We start from the raw sequence: 12,010 nt of genomic DNA, 5'->3' as shown, positions 1-12,010 counted from the left end.
TAGTTTGGGGCTGGTTTTGTAGCCGACTTTGACAATTAGACCTGGTAACCCTGGGAGTCGGACTGGCCCGGCGGGACACCGGGAAAAAACCCGGGGGGCCCAGGGACTCCTCCCGATCGTCAGGGCCAACGAAGGAAAAAAAATGGTGGCTCCTTTTGAGCATGCGCGGAGTCACAGTAGGGGGTCCAGAGGGGGGCCCTGAAAAGCGGCCCTGGAAAGAAGTCCCAGTGGGCCCCGGGCCCCCCAGTCCAACCCTGCCTGGGCCGAGGGGACCTAAAAAATAAGAACAAGACAATGTCCTAAAAAAATATTTTAATGTTGGGAACCAGTAACTTTCTGGGCAGAGCCGATTTTTGGAGAGAAGGGGCCGGGGCTGTTGGTGAATCCAGGACCCCCATGAGTAATCTTGGCTCCCCAAACTAGCAGGGCCCTCCCTCTCCTGGGGCTCCAGTTATTAGTTCATTAATATCACATGAATATGTAGAAGGGGTCCCATTAAAAGAAAAGGCCAGCAAATTTGTGCCTCATGGGGCCCCTTACCACCTCTACCCCCCTGATGGGGCCCTGTGTGTGTTTTGGGAGGGAGGGGGCACATGATATAACTCCCAGCATCCCTCTTGTTCCCACCAATGCTTTATATTCACAGACATAAAGGAACTGGCCTATTGAGAGCAGCAAACACAGCATCTATAGTCCCGTGGGGTTTTCTCCCACATTTTACGTTTTTCTCTCTGTTGCCCCGCGTTCATGTGACCAATGAGAAGGGTTCGGGGACCCTCAGAGTGAATTTATTAGGGACGTTGGTTCTGGTGAGCGGCTCCGAGATGCGGGATACATGTATCCCTTAATATCTTGGAATCAAAACAAAATAAATAATGAATGTACATTACAAAAGTGCTTAGAATATCATCACTTTTACATTCACTTATTTTAAAGGTCTACTTATCCTTTAACCCATGCCAGTCTTCACCCACTTACAGAAGTCCAAGTTGGTGGCCCTGCTGTGAGTGGGGAGGACAAGTGATCTCCTAAACTGATTCGTTCTCCTTAAATCTCACCCGGGGCCCCTTATCATTTGTGACAATGTTTCCTGTATTGACTGGCTTCTGTTAGGTTGTTTCAGGAGTCAGAAGCAGCAGTGCAGAGATAGATACTCCTTTCAGTAGCAGTTACTTTATTGATACATCATTAATTAGCAAAACAGTGCCCCCTGCAGGCAGCAACAGGTGAGGGCGGCTTTCCCTCTGTCACATATAGAGGGTCCTGGGTGCGACCCCCCATGGAGAAATTAACCCTTGAAAGGTATTTGGGAGGTCACAGAATTGCAGTGTTGGAATAAATGATGATGATGATGTTCCAGAATCATTTTACAGTCTCCATGCCAAAAGGAACGCTTGAAGACAGCGTGAGCTTTATACTAGAGAAAGCTAGAATCTCAGCTGCCATAAAGCAGGACAGGACTGCTGCTTACAATGGGGATCAGATCGGATCTGTGCAGCCACTGGAACAGAATGCTCTGTTATACAGATAGCTAGAATCTCAGCTGCCATAAAGCAGGACAGGACTGCTGCTTACAATGGGGATCAGATAGGATCTGTGCAGCCACTGGGACAGAATGTTCTGTTATACAGATAGCTAGAATCTCAGCTGCCATAAAGCAGGACAGGACTGCTGCCTACAATGGGGATCAGATAGGATCTGTGCAGCCACTGGGACAGAATGTTCTGTTATACAGATAGCTAGAATCTCAGCTGCCATAAAGCAGGACAGGACTGCTGCTTACAATGGGGATCAGATAGGATCTGTGCAGCCACTGGGACAGAATGTTCTGTTATACAGATAGCTAGAATCTCAGCTGCCATAAAGCAGGACAGGACTGCTGCTTACAATGGGGATCAGATAGGATCTGTGCAGCCACTGGGACAGAATGTTCTGTTATACAGATAGCTAGAATCTCAGCTGCCATAAAGCAGGACAGGACTGCTGCTTACAATGGGGATCAGATAGGATCTGTGCAGCCACTGGGACAGAATGTTCTGTTATACAGATAGCTAGAATCTCAGCTGCCATAAAGCAGGACAGGACTGCTGCTTACAATGGGGATCAGATCTGTGCAGTCCCTTCTTTATCTATGACACCTGCACCCCTGGGGCCCCCCAGCACTTACAGACTTTGCTTTCCAGGTGAATTCAATAAAAACCTTCTATTGAGGCTCATTATTCTGCTCTTGATCTCCCAGACAGTGATACTCAGTAGAACTATATAGTGCAGCAGCCCCGCAGGTCCAATGTGGAACATTAAGTTGTCTGTATTCAGATCACATTCGCAGTTTGTTTGATTTTAACTTTTTGTTTTCATTCCATTAACGGTTTTATACTACTAACATCAGGAATGTGTAACATGCGAGACTGCTGCTGTTCTGCCACATCACATGGTGTTACTGATATAATTACCGATATTAATGATAAAATTACTGATATTAATGATATAATTACTGATATTAATGATAAAATTACTGATATTAATGATATAATTACTGATATTACTGATATAATTACTGATATTAATGATATAATTACTGATATTAATGATGTTACTGATACAGAAGCGTCTCCGGGTGTCTCTCTGCTCATTCCCAGCTCTCCCGTCCCCAGAGGCTACAGACTGGTCTAATAGAATCAGGGGGAGGTCCCAAGAGATGTACGAGGGCAAAGTATAAGTATTTCCATGAGGAATCACCGACAAGGCCGCTTATCCTCTCAATTCCCTCTTCCTGAGTCGGATTTCCATTCCCGCGCTTGCGCACTAAAGAGAATCCATTGCCAGTCTCTCCGCTCGGCCTCAGGAGTCTTGTGCGCATGCGTCCCGCCCTCTTTCCTTCTACGCGCTCTTACAAAATGGCTGCCTGATGCATTTCCCGCGCTCAGCCGGTCTGTGGTTTCCGTGATTCACCGGAAGGGAGAAAGAGATCCGGGGATTAGGATTCGGGGCTTCCGGGTTCACTGTGGCCGAGGGATTTGTTACTGTCCCGGGAAGCAGGTAGTGGGAATGAGGGGAAGAACCAGTGAGAGCGCAGCGTGGAGTCTGAGGGGAGGGACCAGGGGCCCTGAGTGAATGGGAAACATTTGGGGCCCTGAGTAAATGGGAAACATTTGGGGCCCCGAGTGAATGGGAAACATTTGGGGCTCTGTCTGGAACATTTAATTAGGTTCTTAGTTGGGATAATTGTGTCAGGGGGTGTTTGGGTTCTTTTCATGTGAGTCAATAAGTGGGGCCCTAATTATACTGCAGAGTGGGGCCCTTTATGTTTATGGGGCCCTGATTTTATTTGGTGACAGGATTTGGGCTCTTGTATAAGAGGCAGATGTCTGGGGCATTTACCATAAGAGGGGCAGGTGGGTGTGGCCTTTTTTATGGGTGGGGACTTAAAGTTCGGGGGTTCTCTCACTGGGGGTGTTCCAGTCAGGGCCCCCTGCTGAGGGTATCGGGGACATTTCATATATAACCAGTTAAATCTACTACTTTTAGTAATGTCCCCCGTCTGCTGTTGGAGGGGTTTCAGTCTGCTGCCCAGTCAGTATTGGGGCATTTGCAGGTTGGCTATTACTGGCCCATCACATTGTGTCACATGACTGTGGGGAGGGGGGTGCTGGACCCTTCCTATAGGTGCGTCTGACTCTTATACATTTGTCTCTTTTAGGTGAGGCCAAGATGGCGAAGCGAATTGCGGATAAAGAGCTGACGGACCGGAACTGGGATCAGGAGGAAGAAGAGGAGGATGTGAGTGCTGCTGTTTGTATATTTACTCTCCGTGCGGGGAGTAGTCAGGGAGTTACAGCTGAGCTGTCTGGCCAATCAGAACTGGGGACAGTATCAGCCGCAGCCCCTCGTTGTGCCACCAGTTCTCTCTCCTGCTCACAGGGATGTATATATGAGTGACGTTTCTTACTATAAGGACACTATTGGGTTAAACGGTGCATTGTTACTGCACCCACGTTAATGATCGAGCAGTGAGTGAGCAACATGGCCGCCCCAACAGATAAAAGGGTTAATGTAGTGCTCCCCCCCCCCCCTTTCTATTGAACAGGCCGGAATGTTCTCTGTGGCGAGTCAGGAGGTTCTGAAGACGAGGGCGATAAAGAAAGCGAAGCGGAGAAACGCGGGGAATGAGGTACGTAGAATCCTATCTCACCCGAGGGAGCCCCATAGTAATGGAATTCCACTACAGCAAGCGGTTTCCCACTGACCGATACAATATCAGCATGACCTTTAGGTATCTTTTAATGTTCATTAATACTTCAAAAAGTAATTTTTTAGTGTCTGTATCACTTTAAGGAATAGTCTGATGACTTCAGTCACATGTTTTAAAAGGGAGCTATTATTGGGCGGGGGATTTAATTCCCATTCAACCCCCTAACTGCCGGGGCTCGTTGATCTTTCCCTTCTAAGTGTTGCCATAAAGCAGGATACTGTCATGATTTTTATGATATAGTTTTTATTTCTAAATTAAACTGCAAATAATTCAGTCTACAATATAAAATGTCATTCCTGAACCAGCAAGTGTATTTAGTTGTAATATTGGTGTGTAGGTGCATCTCAGGTCATTTTGCCTGGTCATGTGCTTTCAGAAAGAGCCAGCACTTTAGGATGGAACTGCTTTCTGACAGGCTGTTGTTTCTCCTACTCAATGTAACTGAATGTGTCTCAGTGGGACCTGGATTTTACTATTGAGTGTTATTCTAAGATCTACCAGGCAGCTGTTATCTTGTGTTAGGGACCTGTTATCTGGTTACCTTCCCATTGTTCTGTTGTTAGGCTGCTGGGGGGGGGGAAAGGGAGGGGGGTGATATCACTCCAACTTGCAGTACAGCAGTAAAGAGTGATTGAAGTTTATCAGAGCACAAGTCACATGACTTGGGGCAGCTGGGAAATTGACAATATGTCTAGCCCCATGTCAGAATTCAAAATTGAATATAAAAAAATCTGTTTGCTCTTTTGAGAAATGGATTTCAGTGCAGAATTCTGCAGGAGCAGCACTATTAACAGATTTAATTAGAAAAAAACTTGTACTGTATCCCTTTAATGTAAATTTTGTCTTTTCTCTGCCCTCTCAGAGTGAAAGTGGCGGGGCTTTTAAAGGATTTAAAGGTTTATTCCCGGTGACTGGCGGCTCACTTTCTTCTTTTGGAAATGGCTCTCCCGCGAAACCATCGGAAGGTTTGAGTAACGGAACCAGTACGTCCCTGTTCATTAATCTGAAGCCTCAAAGCAAGCCCACCTTCGGTACGTCTCTCTGGGTGACCCTCCGGCTCTGTGCCGACAGTTTTTTAGTCTCGGCAAGTGGCGTCTTCTGATTCTTATTTTATTCTGTTTTCTATAGGTTCTGCCTTTACCAACCGCCCCTTACTCGGCACCGCAGAAAAATCGACCAATGGTGAGAAGCCTCTGTCTAGCTGTGGCGCGGCATTAAGCAAGCCGGGCAACCTGGAGTACAACAAGCAGCTTACGTCTCTGAACTGCTCTGTGCGCGACTGGATTGTGAAACACGTCAATGCCAACCCCCTGTGTGACCTCACCCCCATATTTAAGGACTACGAGAAACATTTGTCTGCCATAGAGCAGAAGTACGGCGCCAGCTCAGAAAGTGGGTCCGAAAGTGACGGAGCTGCTCAAACCAAGACCATTCCAAACCTTTCCTCTGGGAAAACCGTTTCTATAGCAACGTTCTCTTTCGGGAACAAAGATAAAGCACCAGAGGCGCCAACCAAGACCCCTCCAGACAGCAAACCCCAAGCTGCACCCACATTTAACTTTGGCCAAAAAGTTGACAGTTCCACTCTTGGTTTAATCAGTTCTGGTGGGGCCCCCAACTTCTCCTTTTCCATTGGGGCCCCCAGCCTCTTTGGTAAAAACAACGGCAGTACGGCGTCTTCCTCTTCTTCCCAGGAGTCCGAGCCAAGCGGAAAGACTGAAGAGAAAGGTAAAAGTATGAAATCTCTAAATCTGTCTGTATGTGGATAGATTGGTTCAATCGAGCAGATCTTTGAGGAGAGTTATAATGGGAGGTACTGTATGTGCATTGACCTGCTAATTCTTTCCTTTTAGGGTGCACCAGGATTCAGCCTTTTTCAGCAGGTTTCTGATTCGGCCGAATCCTTCTGCCAGGCCAAACCGAATCCTAATTTGCATATGCAAATTAAGGGCAGGAGGGAAATCGTGTGACTTTTTGTCTCAACAAGGAAGTAAAAAAAGTTTTCCCTTCCCACCCCTAATATGCATATGCAAATGCGGTTCGGAATTCGGCCGAATCTTTCATGAAGGATTCAGGGGTTCGACAGAATCCAAAATAGTGGATTCGGTGCATCCCTATTTCCTTTGTATCGAGGTCCGTCTCTTGAATGCACAGCAGCGGGGAACACTCTTGTACCTGTGTGTGAAATGCTGTTTATTTTTCTGCTTTTCATTCCCATGACCAGGTGAAGGGGAGGAGGAAGAGGAACCCCCCAAAGAAGTTATACAAGAAATAAAAGAGGACGATGCCTTCTACTCCAAAAAGTTAGTTGATACATCTTTGGCAACATCTGTGTGTTGGAATGGTTAATAATGTAATTAATTTGGGGTTAAAGTATTAGATGGTGCAGTGGTGTTATGAGAAGGGACTGTAACTTGGGAGAGAGAGGGAGGACTGTAACTTTGGGAATATATGTACACAAAATTCTGACCTGTGTGTGTGCTCCATTAATACATTTCCTTTAAGGTGCAAGCTCTTCTACAAAAAGGACAATGAATTTAAAGAGAAAGGTGTAGGCACCCTTCATCTGAAACCCGTAGAGAACAAAAAGACTCAGCTCTTGGTGCGCGCCGATACAAACCTGGGTAAGTAACCAGTGCTGGTCAAGACTTTATATGTTTCTTGCGTTGCCCTTGCCTTATCATTTACAGTAGGGGGTACATTATCCCTTATAATACATGAGTGATACTCAGAGTTCCCTGTATAACTCAGCCTGCAGCCTTGTGTCTTTATATGGTCACAGAACAACCCCTCAGTGACTTCTAATATCCTTATCATTTACAGTAGGGGGTACATTATCCCTTATAATACATGAGTGATACTCAGAGTTCCCTGTATAACTCAGCCTGCAGCCTTGTGCCTTTATATGGTCACAGAACAACCCCTCAGTGACTTCTAATATCCTTATCATTTACAGTAGGGGGTACATTATCCCTTATAATACATGAGTGATACTCAGAGTTCCCTGTATAACTCAGCCTGCAGCCTTGTGTCTTTATATGGTCACAGAACAACCCCTCAGTGACTTCTAATATCCTTATCATTTACAGTAGGGGGTACATTATCCCTTATAATACATGAGTGATACTCAGAGTTCCCTGTATAACTCAGCCTGCAGCCTTGTGCCTTTATATGGTTACAGAACAACCCCTCGGGGACGTATACATTAGGAGTAAATCCCGTAGATAGAATATCGTATAACAGGTGCTAATATATTCCTGTGCCACGTTTGTTGCATCAGGATGAGACTATATTGCTTGTCTATTACAATGTGGCAGTCATGTGAGTAACTGTCATATTTTGAAAGGTTTCATTTCAAGTCGCTGTGCAGGGGTAATTACATTTCATCTTCCTATCGCATTTCCCTTCACCCCGATGAATAGAGCAGATTTATTTTTTCTCCGCGTGTCGGTGCCGCTGGTATAATAAAGGGGCTGTGATTGGGCGACATGAGCAGAATAGCGAGTGGCCTTGGTCACGGCGGAGACTGAACTGTTTGCACACGAAGCAGAAAATACAGAGACGAGGCTTTGCGTCTCTCAGCTGCGGTTTGTGCTCCCGTGTGGCCCCCAGACAGTGACCGGGTTTGCTCATGGCTATTCATGTGCAGGGAGAGCCTTCGGATTCCTATTCGCTGTTTGTAGATCATTGGAAACGCTTCACTTGCAAAAGCTGCTGCACACAAAGTGGCTTTGATGAGTACACACAATGCAAACCCCTCGCTCCCCCTCTTCAGAGAAACGCTATCGCCGAAACTGCTTTATATTCGCTTAGGGCGCGTCTCTACCGTTCAGGGAATTAAATGCAGAATTAGTTGCCAATGACCAATAGGATGATTGTGCTTCCAATAAGGATCAAGGACAAGCTTCTGTTTTGTTGTTACAAAGGAAAACATTAAAAATTTGGATTATTTCATAATAATGGATTATTTCATAATAATGGAGTCTATAGGAGAAGGCTTTTTTGTAATGTGGAGCTTTCTGGATAACGGGTTTCTGAATAACAGATCACATGTTTGAGTTATTTAGCTTTGTATTCAGCAGCCATCTGGTTGCTACGGTCCATATTGCCCTAGCAACCATGTGCTGCTTTGAATTCAAGAATGGAATATGAAAAGGAGATAGAAATAATGATACATTTTGTAGCCTTACAGCGCATTTGATATATGGGTCAGTGACCCCCTATTCGAAAGCTGACCAATAGGATGATTTTGCTTCCAATAAGGATCAAGGACAAGCTTCTGTTTTGTTGTTACAAAGGAAAAGGGAAAACCTTTTTAAAAATTTGGGTTATTTCATTATAATGGAGTCTATGGGAGTCTGTATTTGTTGTGTGTTATTTAGCTTTTTATTCAGCAGCCATCTGGTTGCTACGGTCCATATTGCCCTAGCAACCATGTGCTGCTTTGAATTCAAGAATGGAATATGAATAGGAGATAGAAATAATGATACATTTTGTAGCCTTACACAGCATTTGATTTATGGGTCAGTGACCCCCTATTGGAAAGCTGAAAAGAGCAAAGCAAGTAGGGATGCAGCGAATCCAGGCTTTCGCCTTTTTCAGCAGGATTCGGCCGAACCCAATCCTAATTATGCAAATTATGGACGGGGAGGGAAAGCGCGTGACTTTGTCACAAAACAAGGAAGTAAAAAATGTTTTCCCCCTTCCCAGCCCTAATTTGCATTTCTAAATTAAGATTCAGTTCGGTATTTCGCGAAGGATTCGTGGGTTTGGCTGAATCCAAAATAGTGGATTCGGTGCAAAGCAAGTAACTCAAACTATTAAATATATAACAATGACCAATTGCAAAGTTGCTAGGACATTCTATAACATACTTAAAGTTACCTAAAATTTGAACCACCCCTTTAATGCGTTGCATCCCTGTGTCTCTAGGCAACATCCTCCTGAATATCTTGGTGCAGCCGTCCATGCCGTGCTCCAGAACCGGGAAGAACAACGTCATGATCGTTTGTGTTCCAAACCCGCCCGTCGATGAGAAGAACCCGACTGTCCCCGTGACGCTGCTTGTGAGGGTCAAATCCGCCGAGGACGCCGACCAACTGCACAAAATCCTTCTGGAGAAAAAAGAAGTATAAAAGTTGAAACTTTAAATTTTTTTTTTTTTTTGCCCAATTTGCTGCTTGTTTAGACTCGAATAAAAGTTGCCGTCGGTTGGGATATTTCTGAAGAACGATGATTGTTTTAATGAATAAGAAAGCTGTAAAAAAAAAAAAAAAAAAAGTTGAATAAATTCTTTACGTAGAAAGTGGCGCTGTGAAAGCGCAGAATGTCTACGGAATTGTCTGGTTCGGGGCACTTCGTGAGAGTCGCAAGAAGAGCCTTAGTCCGACGTCGCACTGTTATTTACAGTTTACAGCGTGTGCTGTAGATCCGAGATCGAAGGAGACCTATGCTTTCCTACTGTGTTCTGCTGTGGGGAGGAGCTTCCCCTTTAAGTGCATCTACAAAATATTTATGACTTGTGATGAAGGGTTTGGTTTTTTGGGCACAACTCTGACCTGTACCCACAGTGCATAATCTACCAACGAGATGCCAAGTGTTTATTTTTGAGTTGCCGCATAATAATGTGAGATTATCAGTTGATTGATCCAAGACCCGAAAGATGGGTGTATCTGGGTAGGCTCTTCGGCATCTTGAGTTGTGCCAACGTATTTTATTATGGATTTCTCTTATGTTGATGGTTAATCTCAAACTGTCTCCAGTTGGTTGCTCTAGGCCCAGTTCTGGGAGTGGTAATGAATGTAGCTTGTAGGCCCCCCGATGTTTGAGGTTTTTGGGGTTTTTTTTGGCTCGGAGAGTCATGGATTGATGTCAATGGATTTGGAGAACGGGCAACGCTTCTGCTCACTGTGTGTGTTTAAAGGAGAATGGAAAGGCAATTTACATTGGAGCTGCCAAAAGTTAGCCGCCTGCAAGTGATTAGCGGACACCTGGGGCCGGTAGTCCTATCAGCTGAAATCTGCACCGGCCCGGAGTTCTTCCAGCGAGCACCTTCGATTTTCAAGTTTCCTGGGGCAGACTCTTGTGCAGTCGAAAGAAATCGACGATTTTTTTTCGTTAAGAGTCCGGCTTATGGGCAGCCGAGAGAAGACCAAGGAAGCATCTCGCTCCATGGTGTTTGCTGGAAGAACCCCAAGCTAGCGCAGTTTTCTGCTGATCCCCGGCCTGGGGGGTGCCTAATTTTGGCAAACTCAAATGTAGTTTGCCTTTCGTTCTCCTTTAAAGGACCGGTGTATCTGGATACGAAGCTGGCGTGAAGGATTTGGTTTGAAAGATCTGTCCTATATACGAGGGATCTGTAGAAGTAACTACTTGGTGGAGGAATTCTGGTGGAGTTCTCCTGCTCCCCCAATAAGGGGTCCCTGCAGCCAATCAGAGTCCATGACATGGTTTACTTTAACCTGCGCTGTCCCAGTGCTGATACAACCACTGGCACAAGTGAATTTTCCCTTTAATGCCTAGTTGCTTTTCCAGACAGCGGGTTACTGTACTATGGGTTGACTTCAGCAGAAGTTGCGTCAACGTTGGGCTGGTTAGAATGGACCCTCAAAAGTTGGTTTACTTACCCTTAAGTTTCTAAAGTGTTTACTGGTTCATGTAATATTACCAGCCATATAGGTTTGTCCTACTCTGCTATCCTTAGTTCTAGCAAACAAACGTATGTGTATTATAAGGGAGTCCCTGGCTGGAGCCCATGAAGGTGCCTGTATTTAAAGTTAGCCGAGTTGGGCCGCTCTTGTCTCGATTTACTTTATTCTTAGTCTGTGACCAGTTATCAGAGAGGTACTGTAACTATTGGTTGTCTATTCACAGGCAGCAGTGCTGTATATTTCCCTGTCTGTGTTTCTGCTACTAGTGACTTTCCCTAAAGAGGGGGAGCTCATGTTTTCTATCAATAAACATGCTCTCTGGTGCAAGACCGGTTCCTATCATTTTTCTGCACTTGCTTTGCGGGAAGGGGGGTATGTAGCACCAATAGTGTATATCCCATCGGGTGCCTGAGGGGTGGGTCTGCCCGATGGGAATCTTTATGGAATGCTATTGCCTCACAAGCATAGCTTGGTTCATCTGGTGATGATCCGCACCCCTCTCTCCGTGATATCGAAGTATAAAGTCCGGCACAATGGAGCAATTAAATGTTTGGAGCTTCCCCAAAATTTGTGTCAAAATAGGTGTAGCTGTCGGGTATAAGTAACTAGGGATGCACCGAATCCAGGATTCGCCGAATCCTTGTGCCTGGCCGAACCGAATCCGAATTTGCATATGCAAATTAGGGGTGGAGAGGGAAATCGCGTGACTTTTTGTCACAAAACAAGGATATTTGCATATGCAAATTAGGGTTTGGTTTCAGTTCGGTATTCGGCCGAATCCTTTGCTTAGGATTCGGGGGTTCGGCCGAATCCAAAATAGTGGATTCGGTGCATCCCTATAAGTAACTAATGGAACTGCCCCTTTGACTCCCTAAATTAGACAAAAAGGCCTGTCCCTTAAACCTGCTGGATTTGTACCTCCATACGTGAGCAATCTGATCGATAACGGAGTAGAACCAAAAATATACGTTTTCCTGGAATTTGTTGTTTTTGTTTGTTACATGTAGTACATCCCCTAATTGTCTCACCACATCGGCGCTAGCTCCATGCACTGCACCAACATATCCACTTGGGGGAGCTGCATTATAAGCGATAGAGGGTCCCCGTC

At 45.4% G+C, this 12,010-nt stretch overlaps 1 protein-coding gene across 2 annotated transcripts; it reads left to right on the top strand.

The window, feature by feature from the left end:
• Positions 1-2,832: 2,832 nt before the first annotated feature.
• On the top strand, positions 2,833-11,229 carry nup50.L (nucleoporin 50kDa L homeolog). Of its 2 annotated transcripts, none has more exons than XM_041585220.1 (8): positions 2,833-3,039; positions 3,701-3,792; positions 4,088-4,171; positions 5,115-5,283; positions 5,381-5,980; positions 6,477-6,555; positions 6,758-6,876; positions 9,185-11,229. In XM_041585220.1, the coding sequence occupies exons 2-8, from the start codon at positions 3,712-3,714 to the stop codon at positions 9,385-9,387; spliced, it is 1,335 nt and encodes a 444-aa protein (XP_041441154.1). In that variant the 5' UTR covers positions 2,833-3,039; positions 3,701-3,711; the 3' UTR covers positions 9,388-11,229.
• The last annotated feature ends 781 nt before the right edge of the window (positions 11,230-12,010 follow it).

The sequence above is a fragment of the Xenopus laevis genome, chromosome 3L (assembly GCF_017654675.1).
Source record: "Xenopus laevis strain J_2021 chromosome 3L, Xenopus_laevis_v10.1, whole genome shotgun sequence".
In the NCBI taxonomy this organism is placed as follows: domain Eukaryota; kingdom Metazoa; phylum Chordata; class Amphibia; order Anura; family Pipidae; genus Xenopus; species Xenopus laevis.
Note: the sequence above shows the minus strand (reverse complement) of the source record. Positions and strands in the feature narration are given on the sequence as shown.

Bases quoted from the DNA above. Each gene is read 5' to 3' on its own strand.
- nup50.L (XM_041585220.1), top strand. From the start codon at position 3,712: ATGGCGAAGCGAATTGCGGATAAAGAGCTGACGGACCGGAACTGGGAT. The intron at 3,793-4,087 runs GTTTGTATATTT...TCTATTGAACAG, and splicing joins AGGAGGATGTGAGTGCTGCT to GCCGGAATGTTCTCTGTGGC. The intron at 6,877-9,184 runs GTAAGTAACCAG...CTGTGTCTCTAG, and splicing joins GCGCGCCGATACAAACCTGG to GCAACATCCTCCTGAATATC.